The 21,360-nt window shown below is 42.3% G+C and overlaps 1 protein-coding gene across 1 annotated transcript in view; it reads right to left on the reverse strand.

Moving 5' to 3' along the window:
• The window catches only part of LOC120023365 (MAM domain-containing glycosylphosphatidylinositol anchor protein 1-like), a 246,431-nt gene that overhangs the window by 185,167 nt on the left and 39,904 nt on the right, over nt 1–21,360 (reverse strand). The window contains exon 4 of the mRNA XM_038967372.1: nt 581–777. Coding sequence (XP_038823300.1) covers nt 581–777 — 197 coding nt within the window. The remainder of the gene's footprint in view (nt 1–580; nt 778–21,360) is intronic.

Raw genomic sequence — 21,360 nt, forward strand, 5'->3', positions numbered from 1 at the left:
AATACACAGCTGATTCAAATAATCAACTAATCATCAAGCTTCGATAATTTGAATCAGCTGTGTAATGTTAGGGCAAAAAAAATAAACGTGCATGCCTTGGGGTCCCGAGGGCCGAGTTTGGGAAAAGCTGCCCTAGCAAAACTGAAACCTACTTGAAGGTAATAATGCTCACTGTTACCCCTAGTGGCCAGTTTCCACGTCATCTCCAGACATTGTATCACGGGTGACCTGGATAAAATTCACCCATGTTTGGGTGATCCAAACAACCCAACATGCTGTGTTATTAACGCAACCCAACTGTCTGGATCAAAATAACCCAGCGTGTGTTCAGTCCAGCATTTAAATTGGGTTGTTTTTAACCCAGCATTTTTTAGAGTGTAGATGTCCACTCAGTTATCCTTTCTTTGTTGCGGTTAATTTGTGTGTGTGTGTGTATGTAGTGAGCCTGCGCATATACTATTCTGTGGGTTGTGGGTCTGTTATCCTTGCTCTATGGGTCTGTTATCCTTGATCTGTTACATGGGGTACAATGCTAGTAGCTTAAGAGTGTAAATGTGTGTTTGTGGTCCTCGTACAGTACCTGTGTGTATAGCGGTTCGTAGATGTCCACTCCTTGATCCTTGCGCTGCTCTATGGGAATGGTGCCTCGTTTCCAGATGAAGCGGGCCGGGGGGTTGGAGTTGACGGTACAGCGGAGGAACACGGTCTTCTCCTGGTAGTAGCTCCCGCGCACATCGCTGATGGTCTGGTGCACAGTCAGAACTGGTTTGTCAAGGTCTGGGCACACACACACACAGACACACACACAGACGCACTTCATCAAGATCAAGAATACGTTCATCCAAAACTATATTAAATTCCATCAATCATATTTTATAGACTATGTGGGGACCTTCCTCACAATGGTTAGACATCTGTAGTGCACACAGCATTCACCTACTGTACCATACACCACACTGAGACACTCCACAAATGAATCAGGAAAATATCTACACTGAAGGTTTGCCTGCCCAAATCCATTTTAATCCCACATAAATGTCAAGATCTCCAAAGGGGATGAATACTTATGATAGGCAGTGTAGATTCAGCAGGGAACTGTGTGTGTGTGTGTCTAAGTGACTCCGGCACTTGTGCCTTCCTTGCTGTGTTATTTAGGAGCAGCCCTCTCTTCTATTGTGGCTAAGAGATAAAGATAGAAGCACATTTAAACACTAAATACAACTTGATAAGGCTGAAGGTTGATTGGGACCAGTTGATTAGCCGATTACTCACTGTTATTATGAAAATAGAACAATTATAGGAAAAGAGCCATGCTAAATTGTCTCTTTTAGACGACTATCCCAGAAAAGAAAATATTGTTAGAAGTGCAAAGCTGTCAAGGCAAAGGGTGGCCACTTTGAAGAATCTCAAATCTAATTTCATTTGTCTCACACTTTTTTGGTTACTAAATGATTCCATATGTGTTATTTCAAAGTTTTGATGTCTTCACTTTTATTCTTCAGTGTAGAAAATTGTAAAAATGAAGCAAAACCCTTGAATTAGTAGATGTGTCCAAACTTTTGACTGGCACTGTAAAATATATATATATATATATGAGTGCTTACTTGTTTCCTGCCGACTTGCTGCCAGCCTATTTGGCACATTGACGACATGCTCAGTCACACGAACACAATTTAACTTCCACCTACTGAATGGCAACTCATTTCCATCTCTGCGACTTCTTACCTCATTTCCCTGTCACTATCTCGCTCCCTCTCTTTCTCTTTATTTTGGCAGAAGATACAGGCAGGAAACTAAATCAGGAGAGCTAATCAGCTAATCCGGAACATCTGTGGACTATGTACAGTTGAAGTCGGAAGTTTACATACACTTAGGTTGAAGTTATTAAAACTCGTTTTTCAACCACTCACAAAATTCTTGTTAACAAACTAGAGTTTTGGCAAGTCGGTTAGGACATCTACTTTGTGCATGACACAAGTAATTTTTTCCAACAATTGTTTACAGACAGATTATTTCACTTATAATTCACTGTATCACAATTCCAGTGGGTCAGACGTTTACATATACTAAGTTGACTGTGCCTTTAAACAACTTGGAGAATTCCAGAAAATGATGTCATAGCTTCAAAAGCTTCTGATAGGCATAGACATCAGAAAAAAGATTGTAGACTTCCACAAGGCTGATTCATCCTTGGGAGCAATTTCCAAATGCCTAAAGGTTCCACACTCATCTGTACAAACAATTGTACGCAATTCTAAACACCATGGGACCACGCAGACTTCATACTGCTCAGGAAGGAGACGCATTCTGTCTCCTAGAGATGAATGCACTTTGGTGCAAAGAGTGCACATCAATCCCAGAACAACAGCAAAGGACCTTGTGAAGATGCTGGAGCAAACAGGTACAAAAGTATCTATATCCACAGTGAAACGAGTTCTATAGTGACATAACCTGAAAGGCCACTCAGCCAGGAGGAAGCCACTGCTCCAAAACCTCCATAAGAAAGCCAGACAACGGTTTGCAACTGCACACAGGGACAAATATCGTACTTTTTGGAGAAATGTCCTCTGGTCTGATGAAACTGTTTGGCCATAAAGACCATCGTTGTTTGGAGGAAAAGGGGGATGCTTGCAAGCCGAAAAACACCATCCCATCATGTTGTGGGGGTGCTTTGCTGCAGAAGGGTCTGGTGCACTTCACAAAATAGATGGCATCATGAGGCAGGAAAATTATGTGGATATATTGAAGCAACATCTCAAGACATCAGTCAGGAAGTTAAAGCTTCGTCGCAAATTGGTCTTCCAAATGGACAATGACCCCAAGCATACTTCCAAAGTTGTGGCAAAATAGCTTAAGGACAACAAAGTCAAGGTATTGGAGTGGCCATCACAAAGCCCTGACCTCAATCCTATAGAAAATTTGTGGGCAGAACTGAAAAAGCTTGTGCGAGCAAGGCCTACAAACCTGATTCAGTTACACCAGCTCTGTCAGGAGGAATGGGCCAAAATTCATCAAACTTATTGTGGGAAGCTTGTGAAAGGCTACCCGAAACATTTGACCCAAGTTAAACCATTTGAAGGCAATGCAACCAAACACTAATTGAGTGTATGTAAACTTCTGACCCACTGGGAATGTGATGAAAGAAATAAAAGCTGAAATAAATAATTCTCTCTTCTATTATTCTGACATTTCACATTCTTAAAATAAAGTGGTGATCCTAGCTGACCTAAGACAGGGAATTCTTACTAGGATTAAATGTCAGGAATTGTGAAAAACTGAGTTTAAATGTATTTGGCTAAGATGTATGTAAACTTTCGACTTCAACTGTGTGTCTGTGTCAGAATGAGGTGCGGATCTGAGTGAGAGTGATGTGTGTCTTGTAAGTCTATTTATCCATGGTGAGTATACTGTGTGTGTGTGTGTGTGTGTGTGTGTGTGTGTGTGTGTGTGTGTGTGTGTGTGTGTGTGTGTGTGTGTGTGTGTGTGTGTGTGTGTGTGTGTGTGTGTGTGTGTGTGTGTGTGTGTGTGTGTGTTAGAATGCAGTGTGGATCTGAGTGAGAGTGATGTGTGTCGGTGAGCAAGAATGTTATTGTGTGTGTGCATTCTCATGCATTTGCGCATGAGTCCTTACAAGTGACTACAGTATGTCCGTATCTGCGCTGGGAATAAGCGGAGTTCATGTACAGAAGTATGACTTTAATGGCGTTTCCAGAATCCCTGCTTCCTGCCTGCGCCTCTGAGTCCGGGGCATATCTGTGATGTCCTGTGTGTGTGTGGGTGTGTCCTGTGTTGTGGAGTGTCGCTGGATGGATCTGAGAGAAGGGGGAGACTTGGGACATAAACAAAGCCAGGATCATCAGCTTTTCCGAGCCTCTGAAAATGTGACGCTGAACCCAAATGTCCACTTCTCTGCCCCCTACCCCTGTGACCAGGGGAAAGAAGAGGATGGAAAGGGGAATGATGAGTCTGAATCTAAGCCTGACTGTTGATGACCTCATTCTCTCTCCCTTTTAACTTTCTCACAATTTTTCTCTCTCTCTCCCCTCTACACAAACCCTTATGGATAGAGTACACAATGCTCCTATACCGTTTTCAACCACAAAACACAGGTTTTTTCTGTGACTATACAGTAAGAGCAAACCAGGGCTGTTGAGTCTGAAGACAGCTGCACAGTAATGTCTCTTATCGATGGCAGTTATGATATCGTTTAGGACCTTGAGCGTGGCTGAGGTGCACCCATGACCAGCTCTGAAACCAGATTGCATAGCGGAGAAGGTACGGTGGGATTCTAAATGGTCGGTAATCTGTTTGTTAACTTTGTTAAAGACCTTACAAAGGCAGGGTAGAATAGATATAGGTCTGTAGCAGTTTGGGTCTAGAGTGTCTCACCCTTTGAAGAGGGGGATGACCGCGGCAGCTTTCCAATCTATGGGAATCTCAGACGATATGAAAGAAAGGTTGAACAGGCTTGTAATAGGGGTTGCAACAATTTCGGCAGATCATTTCAGAAAGAGAGGGTCCAGATTGTCTAGCCCGGCTGATTTGTAGGGGTCCAGATTTTGCAGCTCTTTTAGAACATCAGCTATCTGGATTTGGGTGAAGGAGAAATGGAAGAGGACTGGGCGAGTTGCTGTGGGGGGTGCAGGGCTGTTGACCGTGGTTGGGGTAGCCAGTTGGAAAGCATGGCCAGCTGTAGAAAAATAATACAGCAATTTTTTTTTAATTGATTGCACTCCATCTATCTTCAGAGTTCGTGCTGCTAGGTGACCTAAACTGGGACATGCTTAACACCCCGGCCATCCTACAATCTAAGCTTGATGCCCTCAATCTCACACAAATGATCAATGAACCCATCAGGTACAACCCCAAATCCGTAAACACGGGCACCCTCATAGATATCATCCTAACCAACTTGCCCTCCAAATACACCTCTGCTGTTTTTAACCAAAATCTCAGCGATCACTGCCTCATTGCCTGCATCCGTAATGGGTCTGCGGTCAAACGACCACCCCTCATCACTGTCAAACGCTCCCTAAAACACTTCAGCGAACAGGCCTTTCTAATCGACCTGGCCCGGGTATCCTGGAATGACATTGACCTCATCCCGTCAGTAGAGGATGCCTGGTTATTCTTTAAAAGTGCCTTCCTCACCATCTTTAATAAGCATGCTCCATTCAAAAAATGTAGAACCAGGAATAGATATAGCCCTTGGTTCACTCCAGACCTGTCTGCGCTTGACCAGCACAAAAACATCCTGTGGCGTTCCGCATTAGCATCGAATAGCCCCCGTGATATGCAACTTTTCAGGGAAGTTAGGAACCAATATACACAGGCAGTTAGGAAAGCTAAGGCTAGCTTTTTCAAACAGAAATTTGCATCCTGTAGCAAACTCAAAAAGGTTCTGGGACACTGTAAAGTCCATGGAGAATAAGAGCACCTCCTCCCAGCTGCCCACTGCACTGAGGCTAGGAAACACTGTCACTACAGATAAATCCACTATAATTGAGAATTTCAATAAGAATTTTTCTACGGCTGGCCATGCTTTCCAACTGGCTACCCCTACCCCGGTCAACAGCCCTGCATCCCCCACAGCAACTTGCCCAAACCTCCCCCACTTCTCCTTCACCCAAATCTAGATAGCTGATGTTCTGAAAGAGCTGCAAAATCTGGACCCCTACAAATCAGTCAGGCTGTCCCAAAGCGCTGTTTTCACTTTGGGAAAAAATCGTGCCCAAATGAAACGGCCTCGTACTCTGTTTTAGATCATACAATATGCATATTATTATTACTATTGGATAGAAAACACTCTGGGGTTTCTAAAACTGTTTGAATTATATCTGTGAGTAAAACAGAACTCATTTGGCAGCAAACTTCCAGACAGGAAGTGAAAATTCTGAAAATGGGGCTCTGTGTCAGGGCCTGCCTATTCAATTGCCTTATATTTATGGATCTGTATGCACTTCATACGCCTTCCACTAGATGTCAACAGGCAGTAGAATGTTGAATGGGGTGTCTAGCTTGATGTGAGACCGAATGAGAGCTTTTGGAGTGACAGGTAGTGACAGGTACATACTATTGGCAGTATTCAACTGCGCACCAGGGAACCCCACATTGTCTTCTGAAATGCGTTAGGTATACACGACGAAATGCTCCGGCTCGGACTTTATTGGATACATATGATAAAAACATCATAAAGTTGGATTTTCAACCGAGTTTGACCAGTTTATTCGACATTTATTGTGAATTCTGGAATTTTTCGTTCCATGGGCCAAGAGAAGATGGACACGTGTGCGCCACAATGCTAGCCAAAGTTGCTAATTCGACAGAAGAAATGGACATTCTAAAACAAAACAACGATTTATTGTGGAAATAGGACTCCTTGCACTACATTCTGATGGAAGATCATCAAAGGTAAGAGCATATTTATGATGTTATTTCTCATTTTTGTGGTATATGTTAGCTCCAACAAGGCGGAGAATTGGTGGGCGCTGTCTCACAATATTGCATGCTGTACTTTGTACTAAAGTAATTTTTTAAAATCTAACACAGCGGTTGCATTAAGAACCAGTGTATCTTTCATTTGCTGTACAAGATGTATTTTTTAGTAAAGTTTATGATGAGTTTTTTGGTTAGATTACGTGACTGCACATTTTCGAACAAAACATAAATGTATTGTATAACATGATGTTATAAGACTGTCATCTGATGAAGTTGTTCAAAGGTTAGTGATTAATTTTATCTCTATTTGTGGGTTTTGTGAAAGCTATGTTGGCGGTGAATAAATGGCGTTGTGTGTTTGGCTATTGTGGTGAGCTAATATAAATATACAGTATATTGTGTTTTCGCTGTAAAACATTAAAAAAATCGGAAATGATGGCTGGATTCACAAGATGTTTATCTTTCATTTGCTGTATTGGACTTGTGATTTCATGAAATTATATTATATGATATCCCTGTGGCGCTAGGCTAGGCTATGCTAGTCAGCTTTTTTGATGAGGATGATCCCGGATCCGGGATGGGGGGTCCGTAGAGGCTAGACAATCTGGACCCTCTCTTTCTAAAATTATCTGCCGAAATTGTTGCAACGCCTATTACTAGCCTGTTCAACATCTCTTTCGTATCGTCTGAGATTCCTATAGATTGGAAAGCTGCCGCGGTCATCCCCCTCTTCAAAGGGGGAGGCACTCGAGAACCAAACTGCTACAGACCTATATCTATTCTACCCTGCCTTTGTAAGGTCTTTGAAAGCCAAGTTAACAAACAGATTACCGATCATTTCGAATCTTACCGTACCTTCTCCCCTATGCAATCTGGTTTCAGAGCTGGTCATGGGTGCACCTCAGCCATGCTCAAGGTCCTAAACGATATCATAACCGCCATCGATAAGAGACATTAATGTGCAGCCGTATCCATCGACCTGGCCAAGGCTTTCGACTCTGTCAATCACAACATTCAAAACATCCTTATTTTGAAGGCTAACCGCAAAGTCCACTATTGTGGCTAATCCTTATTGTGCCTAGCTTCACATAAATTCCTCGACCACCGTTAATCAAATAAGAAATGTCTTATAAATTAGGGTTATTTTAGATGACACCAAGCTATATAGTTAGCTAGCTAACTATAGCTACTGAAACAGATATCGTTTTGCTATGTTTTTGGGGAAGAACATTGTTTGCATCCATGAGCTAGCTAGCTTTTTTTTATAACCAGCACTGTAGGTGTGCGAGACAACTTCACCAGCATCATATCATACGTATCGATGAATCGTTGTGACATATGAAATACGAGTGATAGTGTAATCAATGTGTAATAACTACGTAAAACAGTTATGAACAGATTAAATTATTATGTGACGTGCAGTCATATTCAGGCCCTGATTGGTCAACAAGCTTATCTGACACGTCTATTGGTCATTGTTTTCTTTTTTGACACGCAAAGACCCAAACCGCGTTCAATAGAAATCCTGGTTGAGAATGAAACGACTGAACAAATGAACAACGAAACAGCACAGCAAGTAAGTGAAAGAAATAGGTTTAGATTATGTTTTACTGGTAATGGGGACATACGTAAATGCTAACAAAATAACCTTTTGGTCAGTGTGGTGTGTGTGTAACCTTTATTTAACTAGGCAAGTCAGTTAAGAACAAATTCGTATTTACAATGACGGCCTACCCTGGCCAAACCCGGACGACGCTGGGCCAATTGTGAGCCGCCCTATGGGACTCCCAATCATGGCCGGATGTGATACAGCCTGGACTCGAACCAGGGACTGTAGTGACGCCTCTTGAACTGAGATGCCGTGCCTTAGACCGCTGCGTCCATGTGTGTGTGTTAACTATTTAACTGTACTAGAATGCTTAAAAGGCCGCTACAATTTGAAATATCGGTTATTGGTATCGGTATCGGGTTTTTTTGGCAAGGAAAATATCGGTATCGGCCAAAAATGTCATATCGGTGCATCACTAGTAATGTATACAATACCTATGCATTCGTGCTATGACTCTCCAATTCCATGGAATGCCCAAGGCCCTCATATGACATGTCTGCTAAAATGTTTTATCTGGTCATTCAATGATAGAAGGAACAGACAAGGTTAACTTTGATTTCATACAAGACCAACAAAATCCAACTTATTACATTGAATGTGCACGGGCTCCATAATGGGAAAAAAAACATGGTTCTTGAACACTTAAAGATTGTCAGCTGAAAAAAAAATGAAAGAGAAATTTAATATTTAGAGGAACTGGGTTGGAGAGGCCTATACTGCCACCTACTGTAGTAACAGCAGAGGTGTAGGCATCCTGATGAATAAGAATACACCCTTTTCCCTTATATCCCAGCACACGGACCAAGAATTGTACCATTGTACCTCGATTCGGTCTTATGTAGCAAAATTTGAAATGGTGTTTAGTGCACTACCATACTACCGTTTAGTACACTACTGTGAGCGCACTATTCCCTACATTCCCTGGCAGATCCCTCTGTCTTCCACATGGGCTGGGGTATTTTCCAGAGTGTTATATACGGTGTGGCCACTCACAAGTTACCAAATCTCTTTTGTTTCTTTCGGTGTCCCTTAGTCCCTCCTGCTCTTACTCTTTTTCAATCTCTCGGTGCCATTATAAGGGCCTCTCAAGGCCTTTTGTCCCTTCCTCTACTTTATAACCCTTTCTCCATTATTTAGTCTGCCTCTGCTAGCTGTAAATAAAAAGATGAGGGCAGAGGAAGAAAGGAGAAAGAGGAGGAAGGTGACGCAAAAGCCCACTGGGGACAGTGATGGGGATAGTGAGAGAGAGAGAGAGAGAGAGCACAAAGACATAACATCTAAGTCAGGATTTATTGGGGGCCAAGCAGATGAAAAATGTCAAAATTGTGAAATAAAAGAGTTTGTTACACTTGGACAATGCCCTTCATATTACATTGCCTAGGCTATAGCTCAGCGTGCTATCGCAGTCTTGTGGCTCACAGAATACTCACGTTTTCACAAAAGTCAATAAGCACAATCCATATGGTGACAGCAGATTGAAATGAATTTGTTGTGAAATGTAATGTAATGTTTTTAATTGTACTGTATATAACTGCTTTCATTTTGCTGGACCGCAGGAATGGGGATCCATATGTCACGCCCTGACCATAGAGAGACTTTTTATTCTCTATGTTGGTTAGGTCGGGGTGTGACTAGGGTGGGTTATCTAGGTGAATATATATATCTATGTTGGCCTGGTATGGTTCCCAATCAGAGGCAGCTGTTTATCGTTGTCTCTGATTGGGGATCATATTTAGGCAGCCATTTCCCCATTGTGCTTTGTGGGATCTTCTCTAGGTGTAGTTGCCTGCGAGCACTACATTGAGCTTCACGTTTCGTTTTGCACTTTATTGTTTTTTTGTAGGATCTTAATTTGAGCCAGTGTGCTACAAAAGGAAAATAATCCTGGAGCAACAGGAAATGTGAATTATTATGTGGATTATAATTAATGAGTATTTTTGTAGAGGTTGACACATTTTTCATTAGGGCAAATAAAGTCTGACATTTTTATGTGGAAATTACAAACTTTGGAAGCATTTTAAACCTTGGATAAACTACAAGTTTTCATTTCCTACTGTGCAGCAAAATTCTAAGCAACAAAGGGGTGATCAAATTATGATCCTACATCTGTATATCACATTTCAATCGTGTTTCACTAACGCAATTAAAGGTGAATTAACAAACTTCCTAGAACTTGACAAAACATATTGCCACATGGCTATTTAGTCAAACCATGCCAAAGGAATTCTCTCAACGCAGGTCTTAAGAAGCCAGTAAACCGTTTAATCTGTGAGCGTTAGGTCTCCGGCCATCTTAGATTGAATGACATGGTTTATACCGGTTAATTCTGGTTTCATAGTGTTTTCTTTCTCCCTGAAGAAGCATGAGGCAACCAAAGCTGGTGTAAGGTCAAGATAATTTAAGTTTGACGCTGCATTGTGTACCTAACCTACATGGATTGGAGAAAGGACATAAATAAAGGTTGATAAAAACACATTTTAGACAAGCAGAGCAGATCTTATCAAGGCTCAGTCGGAGGACCGGTTAATTTCTCCCACGTTTTCTACCATTTTTAAGTCTGTGGTGTGTGTGTGTGTGCGTGCATGTATGTTTGTGTGTCTTTATCGTGCCTGGGAGTGTATGGGTGCAGACTCAATTTGTGGTTTAGCCCTCCCTCATAGACATGAAAGTCTGAATCCTGCATATACTGAATGTGTGTGTGCGTGCGTGTGTGTATATTTCCCCCTTTATTGTGCCAGGGAGTGCATGGGTACAGAGTCAATTTGTGGATTAGCCCTCCCAGAAAGTCTGAATCCTGCATATAAACTCAGCAAAAAAATAAACGTCCCTTTATCAGGTACCTGTCTTTCAAAGATAATTCGTAAAAATCCAAATAACTTCACAGATCTTAATTGTAAAGGGTTTAAACACTGTTTCCCATGCTTGTTCATTGAACCATAAACAATGAATGAACATGCACCTGTGGAACGGTCGTTAAGACACTAACACCTTACAGACGGTAGGCAATTAAGGTCACAGTTATGAAAACTTAGGACACTAAATAGACCATTCCACTGACTCTGAAAAACACCAAAAGAAAGATGCCCAGGGTCCCTGCTCATCTGCGTGAATGTGCCTTAGGCATGCTGCAAGGAGGCATGAGGACTGCAGTTGTGGCCAGTGGAATAAATTGCAATGTCCGTACTGTGAGACGCCTAAGACAGCGCTACAGGGAGACAGGACGGACAGCTGATGGTCCTCGCAGTGACAGACCACGTGTAACAACACCTGCACAGGATCGGTACATCTGAACATCACACCGGCGGGACAGGTACAAGATGGCAACAACAACTGACTGAGTTACACCAGGAACGCACAATCCCTCCATCAGTGCTCAGACTGTCCGCAATAGGCTGAGAGAGGCTGGACTGAGGGCTTGTAGGCCTGTTGTAAGGCAGGTCCTCACCAGACATCACTGGCAACAACATCTTCTATGGGCACAAACCCACCATCGCTGGACCAGACAGGACTGGCAAAAAGTGCTCTTCGCGGTTTTGTCTCACCAGGGGTGATGGTCGGATTTGCGTTTATCGTCGAAGGAATGAGCGTTACACCAAGGCCTGTACTCTGGAGCGGGATCAATTTGGAGGTGGAGGGTCCGTCATGGTCTGGGGCGGTGTGTCACAGCGTCATCGGACTGAGCTTGTTGTCATTGCAGGCAATCTCAACGTGGTGCATTACGTGGACATCCTCCCCCCTAATGTGGTACCCTTCCTGCAGGCTCATCCTGACATGACCCTCCAGCATGACAATTCCACCAGCCATACTGCTCGTTCTGTGAGTGATTTCCTGCAAGACAGGAATGTCAGTATTCTGCCATGGCTAGCAAAGAGCCCGGATCTCAATCCCACTGAGCACGTCTGGGACCTGTTGGATCAGAGGGTGAGGGGTAGGGCCATTCCCCCCAGAAATGTCCGGGAACTTGCAGGTGCCTTGGGGGAAGAGTGGGGTAACATCTCACAGCAAGAACTGGCAAATCTGGTGCATGAGGAGGAGATGCACTGCAGTACTTAATGCAGCTGGTGGCCACACCAGATACTGACTGTTACTTTTGATTTTGACACCCCCTTTGTTCAGGGACACATTATTCCATTTCTGTTAGTCACATGTCTGTGGAACTTGTTCGATTTATGTCTCAGTTATTGAATCTTGTTATGTTCATACAAATATTTACACATGTTAAGTTTGCTGAAAAATAACGCAGTTGACAGTAAGAGGACGTTTCTTTTTTGCTGAGTTTATATATATACATATATATATATATATATTTATGGCACACAAAACACTTGTCTGATTCGCACCTGTGTCAGTTGACTAATCTATTGCAGAGGCCGCAGGGAAGGCACAGTCCAAGAAAAAGGGGATTGTGGCTAAGATGCACAATGCACGTCTCTTTCCAGAATATGCTTTCTCCCGCCATTTCGTGTACATTCAGTGTTTAACTTCTCTAGGATAGGTGGGACGGTAGCGTCCCACCTGACCAACATCCATTGAAAGTGCAGGGCGCCAAATTCAAACTACAGAATTGTAAATATTTAACAATCTTGAAAATACACATGCAATGTCAAAATAAAGCTTAACTTCTTCTTAATCCAGCCAAGGTGTCAGATTTCAAAAAGGCCGAAAGCATACCATGCGATTATCTGAGGACAGCGCCCAGCACACAAATGCATAACAATCATTTTCAACCAGGCAGGTGGCAAAACGAAAGTCAGAAATAGCGATATAAAAAATGCCTTACCTTTGATGGTCTTCTTCTGTTGGCACTCCAATAGGTCCTATTTACATCACAAATGGTCCTTTTGTTCGATAATGTTATTTTTTATATCCATAAAAACTCAGTTTAGCTGGCGTGCACCAGTCAGTAATCCACTCAGTTTCCCTCTGTCAAAATGCATACAAAGTGAATCCCAAACGTTACTAATAAACTTTTCCAAACAAGTCAAACAACGTTTATAATCATTCCTTAGGTATCCTAATACGCAAATAAACGATAAAATTTAAGACGGAGAATCGTTAGTCTTTACCGGACATAAACAACAAAGAACGTGCTTTCCTCCACGCGCTTGGAAACACTAAAGCCAAAATGGGAGCCACCTAGAAAAACTACAATTTCCAGGTAATTTTTCTAAAAACCAGCCTGAAACTCTTTCTAAAGACTGTTGACATCTAGTGGAAGCCCTAGGAACTGCAATTTAGGAGGACCTGGGCTTATAATTAAAGTTCTAACCATTGAAAACAGTGGTAAGCAGACATATTTTGGGTTTGTCCTCTGGGTTTCGCCTGCCATATCAGTTCTGTTATACTCAGACATAATTTTAACAGTTTTAGAAACTTTAGAGTGTTTTCTATCTAAATACCAATTATATGCATATCCTAGCTTCTGGGCCTGAGAAACAAGGTTAAATTGAGTTCCTCAGTTAGGTGGTTAACTGATTTTGGGTAGCTGTAGGGAGTCTGACATCCTTGGGTAGGGAGTCTGGAAGGGCATCTAGGAATCTTTTGGTTGTCCTAGAATTTATAGCACAGCTTTTGATGATCCTTGGTTGGGGTCTGAGCATATTATTTGTTGCGATTACAAACATAATAAAATGGTGGTCCGATAGTCCAGGATTATGAGGAAAAACATTAAGATCCACAACATTTATTCCACGGGACAAAATTAGGTCCAGAGTATGACTCAGAGTATGACAGTGAGTAAGTCCCGAGACATGTTGGACAAAACCCACTGAGTCGATGATGGCTCCGAAAGCCTTGTGGACATTTCCATGTGAATATTAAAGTCACCAAAAATTTGAATATTATCTGCCATGACTACAAGGTCCGATAGGAATTTAAGGAACTCAGTGAGGAATGCTGTATATGGCCCAGGAGGCCTGTAAACAGTAGCTATAAAAAGTGATTGAGTAGGCTGCATAGATTTCATGACTAGAAGCTCAAAAGACGAAAACGTAGTTTATTTTGTTGGTAAATTGAAATGTGCTATCGTAAATGTTAGCAACACCTCCACCTTTGCGGGATGCGCGGGGGATATGGTCACTAGTGTAACCAGGAGGTGAGGCCTCTTAACACAGTAAATTCATCAGGCTTAAGCCATGTTTCAGTCAGGCCAATCATATCAAGATTATGATCAGTGATTAGTTCATTGACTGTAACTGCCTTGGAAGTGAGGGATCTAACATTAAGTAGCCCTATTTTGAGATATCACGATCTCTTTCAATAATGACAGGAATGGAGGAGGTCTTTATTCCAGTGAGATTGCTAAGGCGAACACCGCCATGTTTAGTTTTGCCCAACCTAGATCGAGGCACAGACACGGTCTCAATGGGGATAACTGAGCTGACTACACTGACTGTGTTAGTGGCAGACTCCACTAAGCTGGAATGCTGGCTAACAGCCTGCTGCCTGGCCTGCACCCTATCTTATTGTGGAGCTAGTGTCACGCCCTGGCCATAGAGAGGCTTTTATTCTCTATTTTGGTTAGGCCAGGGTGTGACTAGGGTGGGAATTCTAGTTTCTTTATTTCTATGTTTTCTGTTTCTATATTTTGGCCGGGTATGGTTCTCAATCAGGGACAGCTGTCTATCGTTGTCTCTGATTGGGAATCATACTTAGGCAGCCTGTTTTTCCACCTTAGTTGTGGGTAGTTGTCTTTATTAGTGGCCTGTATAGCCCTAGTAAGCTTCACGTTCGTTTTTGTTGTTTCTTGTTTTTGTTGGCAACATTCATAATAAAAAGAAATGTACGCTCACGACGCTGCACCTTGGTCTGGTCATTTCTCTGACGACGTTCGTGACAGCTAGGGGAGTTAGCCTCTCTGGTAAAAGACGCTACGTCCCACCTCGACAACAGCCAGTGAAATTGCAGGGCGCCAAATTCAAAACAAGAGAAATCCCATAATTAAAATTCCTCAAACATACAAGTATTATACACCATTTTAAAGATAAACTTCTTGTAAATAAAACCACAGTGTCCGATTTCAAAAAGGCTTTACTGCGAAAGCACACCATGCAATTATGTTAGGTCAGCACCTAGTCACGGAAAACCACACAGCCATTTTCCAGCCAAGGAGAGGGCTCACAAAAGTCAGAAATAGCGATTAAATTCATCACTAACCTTTGATGATCTTCATCAGATGGCACTCATAGGACTTCATGTTACACAATACATGTATGTTTTGTTCGAAAAGGTTCATATTTGTATCCAAAAATCTCAGTTTACATTGGCCCGTTATGTTCAGAAATGCATTGTCTCAAACAAACATCCGGTGAAAGTGCAGAGAGCCACATCATAAACATTGATAAAAGATACAAGTGTTAAACATACGAATAAAGATGAACTTCTCCTTAATGCAACTGCTGTGTCAGATTTCAAAAAGGCTTTACGGCGAAAGCACACTTTGCGATTGTGTTAGGTCAACGCCTAGCTACAGGAACCCATACAGTCATTTTCCAGCCAAGGAGAGGGCTCACAAAAGTCAGAAATAGCATTAAAATTAATCACTTACCTTTGAAGATCTTTATCTGGTGGCACTCCCAGGTCTCCATGTTAGACAATAAATGTTTGTTTTGTTCGATAATGTCCCTCTTTATGACCAAAAACCTCCTTTTTTGTTTGCACGTTTTGTCCAGTAATCCGAATGCACAAGGCGCGTGCACTAAGTCCAGATGAAAAAGTACAATAAAAGTTAGTAGAAACATGCCAAACAATGTTTAAAATGAATCCTCCGGTTGTTTTTGTCATAAATAATCAACAATATTTCAACTGGACAAAAGCTTAGTCAATAGGAAAGGAGAAACAAGAAAGGCACGCTCCCGATCAGGCGCATGGCTGATGTCTGGAAACTTCCACTGGCCTCTCATTGAAAGTGCTGTATCTCCCTCATTGTTCAGAGTAAAAGCCTGAAACAATGCCTAAAGACTGTCCACAAGTAGAAGAAGCCATAGAGCTCGTGAACTGGGTCCTAAGTCTTTGTATGGTGGATAGGCTTTCAATGGAAAAACAGCCTTTCAAAATAATAGTACTTCCTGGTTGTATTTTCTTCTGGTTTTTGCCTGCCATATCAGTTCTGTTATACTCACAGACATTATTTTAACAGTTTTGGAAACTTAGAGTGTTTTCTATCCAAATCTACTAATTATATGCATATCATAGCTTCTGGGCCTGAGTAGCAGGCCGTTTAATTTGGGCACGAATTTCATCAAAAATTCCGAATGCTGCCCCCTACCCTAGTGAAGTTAATAACTTTGTTGTTTGAATTGTTTGCCCTTTGATTGTTAGCGTCTGTCAATTCCCCATTACATATATCACCAGTAGTACATTTACTGTTAATTCCCATCATTTTGAATATACAATGTTTTTTTGGTTACGGTCATTTCTGTTACTTCATTCAATATATTATTATTACTCCAGTCTTAATGTTCACATTGTCGGAGTGGAGACGTTGTTTGCAGAGTGCACAACTTATGCTACACGTGAGAAAGAAGTTTTGGTTTATTTCATTCCGTTTAGAAGTTTTGTCAATTTATTAAATGTTTTTTCTTTGGAGCGCTCCTGTCAATGTCTCGTAAGTAAGGACGCGCACCTGATTATGCATAAAAGCAGACCTAAGCTTCCTGGCCTTCGTGCAAATGTAGGCAAATAAATATGCCCATTTGGGAATCTGATAGTATTTCTGATTGTCTTAACTCGCCACAAATAATGAGCTGTGGAGCTTCTCAGTTTGTTAGTGTGAGCTTTAGGACGGACCAGTTGATAGTTGATACTATGTTTCAAGTTAATTGCAGACAAGCCATGCGCAGCCAATGTGATTTATAGGATATTTATTTGTATCAGGATATTTTCTACCTGCAGACTGCAATGTTTTTATTTGTTGGCTTTATGTAAGGCAATTTTTACATAGTTGGCAATGGCAATAGAAGTTACTTTTAGATTTGTATCATTTTCATTTAGATTTAGATTAACCACATGACAATGATTTTGAGATACGAAGATGTTATTATAAATGAAATTAAACTGTTCCATGAAAATGCGTATATGAAAACTATAACTGGCACACAGCTCAGTAGAAATGGTAATATAAATTGGCATTCCACAGGAAAAAGGTTGCCAACCTCTGATGTAGCCTATTACCGGCAACTTCAGGAACATAATGGCAAAATCTGTGAAGGCCAGCAGGAGCGGGTGGAGGATGGTCGGGTACAGGTTTTTTTCTTCTGGTTATCCTGATCTCTGGCTCCCTCTTGAGTTATTTGTGTTTTATGTAATCAAACAGTGCGCTTAAAGCATCAGACAAGCTCAGTGCATTTAGCTGATTTTATTTAAACACATATGGTGTGTCTATATATGGACAAATTCACATTGAAAATTGTCTACCAATCGATTAAACCTCTATTATGGCTCTGTTTGGCATAATGATACATAGTCAAGTTTCATTCTAATTGAATACATTGGGAGCTTAATTCAAATCACATTGTTGTTCAGAATTTGAATTGTAAAAGGCATCTCTCCAAATGTACCATTTAACAAGGTCCCTTCGTTGTTTATTTACCAGCCTAACACCACCAAACCTGCATAGGTGCACATCACTTCAATGAAAGGCACATACACACAAGCATTTCCGAATGAAAGGCACACACACTTAAAATACCCACATAGAAATTACCCTCAGTTCGACCTTGGAGTGCTTCTGGAAATCACTCCAAGGTCGGCCAGCGTGGCATCAGGGGGCTGTGCTAAGTACAGATTAATTAGCCTAATTTGGGAAACAATGAGCAGATTCCTGATTAGTTTCACAGGCGATGACACTGATTAGGCCCCAAACTCTGCCCCTCTGTTTGAAAGATGGTTCATTAGACATAAGACTGTATATACCGCACCTCCCTGGTTTTAAAGGCAATCAATGTCTCATTACAATGCCCCCATACATCTTAAACCAATTTGGTTTGGGATTAGGGAAGGAAAGTTTGTAGTCTCAACCCCTCCTTGGTCAATATATTGGTTCCAGGTGCAAGCATGCGTGAAGTAGTGAGTGGGTATACAAACATACTACATCCTCCCACATACACATAGTGATGTTACATTTGATACTTGAGCTTCGAGGCATCCGTAGAAATTGCCGATGGGTGTACCACTTTATCAGAAGTACGTCATCACATTTAACCAAGGTAAGGTGACTGAACATGAACAAGTACAAACAGATCAGCTATGAGATGCGTAAATCAATCAGAGGCAAAAATACTTTATGGGGACATAGTGGAGTCGCAACTCAATGGCTCAGACACGAGATGCATGTGGCAGGGACTTCAGACAATCATGGATTATAAAGGGAAAACCAGCCGGGTCGTGGACACCGAAGTCTCACTCCCAGACAAACTTAACCCCTTCTTCGACCACTTCGAGGAAAACAACACAGCGCCACCTTCTGGGGCCCCTGCTGCTCACGAGGACTGCGGGCTACCAATCTCTGTAGCCAATGTGAGTAGAACTTTCAAGCGTGTTAACCCTCTCAAGGCTGCCGTCCCGGACGGTATCCCAAGCCATGTCCTCAGTGCATGCGCAGACCAGCTGGTTGGAGTGTTTACGGGCATATTCAACCCCTCCCTATCCCCCACTTGTTTCAAGATGTCCACCATTGTTCCTGTACCCAAGCAATCTATGGTAACTGAACTACATGACTATCGCCTCGTAGCACTCACTTCTGTCATCATGAAGTGGTTGGAGAGGCTAGTCAAGGATCATATCACCTCTACTCTGCCTGACACCCTAGATCGATTACAATTTGCATTCTGGTGCCAGGAAAATCACCTCTCCTTCAATGTAAAAAAAAACTAAGGAGCTGACTATAGACACAGAAGAGGACACAGAAGAGGGAGAACGCCACCATCCACATCGACATGGCTGCAGTGGTGGGTCAAAAGCAGAATGCACATCACTGACGACCTGAAATGGACCCACGACACTGTGGTAAAGAAGGCACAACAGCGCCTCTTCAACCTCAGGCGGCTTCAGAATTTAAGCATGGTCCTCAAATGCATGGCTCTCCAGAGGGTCAGCCCAACGCATCACCAAGGGCACGCTGCCTGCCAGGACATTTACAGCACACGTCAAAGGAAGAGAATGAACGACCTCAGCCACCCAAGCCATGTTCTGGTGAGTCAAAGCCGGGATCGAGTGACTGAGAAACAGCTTCCATCACCAGGCCATCAGACAGTTGAACAGACATCTCTAGCCGGCTACCTGCCCGGTACTCAGCCCTGCACCTTGAAACTAATGCCCCACGTATTTAGAGTCAGTGAACGCTGGTCATCTTATATTCTGTTAATATATTGTTGATTACTTATAGTGTAAGAATATACTGTATTCTATATACTGTATTCACGCCCTGACCTTAGAGAGCCTTTTTATTTCTCTATTTGTTTAGGTCAGGGTGTGATTTGGGTGGGCATTCTATGTTTAATGTTTCTTTGTTTTTGGCGTGTGGTTTTAAGAGTGTGGTTCCCAATCAGAGACAGCTGTCTATCGTTGTCTCTGATTGGGGATCATACTTAGGCAGCCCTTTTTCCCACCATTAGGTTGTGGGATCTTGTTTTCTGTTTAGTGTTTCTGCCTGACAGAACTGTGTGCTTTTGTTTTCACGTTTGTTATTTTGTTTGAGTGTTTTTTGAAATAAAAGAATCATGAACACTTACCGTGCTGCGCCTTGGTCCACTCTTCATACCACCAACAAGAGCCGTAACATCATCCTAATACAGTGGATTCGGAAAGTATTCAGACCCCGTCACTTTTTCCACATTCTGTTACGTTACAGCCATATTCTAAAATAGATTTTTTTTTAATTTCCTCATCAATCTACACACAATACGCCATAATGACAAAGCAAAAGTTTTGCCATTTTTTCAAATGTATTACAAAAAAAAACGAATACCTTACATACATAAGTATTTAGAGCCTTTGCTATGAAACTCGAAATTGAGCTCAGGTGCATCCTGTTTCCATTGATCATCCTTGAGATGTTTCTACAACTTCATTGGAGTCCACCTGTGGTAAATTCAATTGATTGGACATGATTTGGAAAGGAGCACAGCTGTCTATATAAGGTCCCACAGTTGACAGTGCAAGTCAGAGCAAAAATCAAGCCATGAGGTTGAAGGAATTGTCCGTAGAGCTCCAAGATAGGATTGTGTTGAGGCACAGGTCAGGGGAAGGGTACCAAAACATTTCTGCAGCATTGAAGGTCCCCAAGAACACAGTGGCCTCCATCATTCTTAAATGGAAGAAGTTTGGAACCACCAAGACTCTTCCTAGAGCTGGCCGCCCGGCCAAACTGAGCAATTGGGGGAGAAGGGCATTGGTCAGGTCACAAAGAACCTGATGGCCACTCTGACAGAGCTCTAGAGTTCCTCTGTGGAGATGGCAGAACCTTCCAGAAGGACAACCATCTCTGCAGCACTCCATCAATCAGATCATTATGGTAGAGTGGCCAGACGGAAGCCACTCCTCAGTAAAAGGCACATGACAGCCCACTTGGAGTTTGCCAAAAGGCACCTAAAGGACTCTCAGACCATGAGAAACAACATTCTCTGGTCTGATGAAACCAAGATTGAACTCTTTGGCCTGATTGCCAAGTGTCACGTCTGGGGGAAACCTGGCACCATCCCTATAGTGAAGCATGGTGGTGGCAGCATCATGCCTTTGGGATGTCTTTCAGCAGCAGTGACTGGGAGACTAGTCAGGATCAAGGGAAAGATGAATGGAGCAAAGAGGGATCGTTGATGAAAACCTACTCCAGAGTGCTCAGGACCTCAGACCGGGTGAAGGCTCACCTTCCAACAGGACAGTGACTCTAAGCACACAGCCAGAAGGCCAGGAGTGGCTTCGGGACAAGTCTCTGAATGTAATTGAGTGGCCCAGCCAGAGCCCGGACTTGAACCCAATTGAACATATCTGGAGAGACCTGAAAATAGCTGTGCAGCAACACTCCCCATCCAACCTGACAGAGCTTGAGAGGACCTGCAGAGAAGAATGGGAGAAACTCCCCCAATACAGGTGTTCCAAGCTTGTAACGTCATACCCAAGAAGATTCGAGGCTGTAATCACTTCCAAATGTGCTTCAACAAAGTCCTGAGTAAAGGGTTGAAATAGTAATGTAAATGTCACATTTCTGGGTTTTTTTGTTTTGTAACTTTGCAAAAATAAAAATAAATGTTTTTGCTTTGACATTATGGGATATTGTATGTAGATTGATGGGGGGGGGGGGGACACAATTTAATACA

This window comes from Salvelinus namaycush, chromosome 28, assembly GCF_016432855.1.
Source record: "Salvelinus namaycush isolate Seneca chromosome 28, SaNama_1.0, whole genome shotgun sequence".
NCBI lineage: Eukaryota > Metazoa > Chordata > Actinopteri > Salmoniformes > Salmonidae > Salvelinus > Salvelinus namaycush.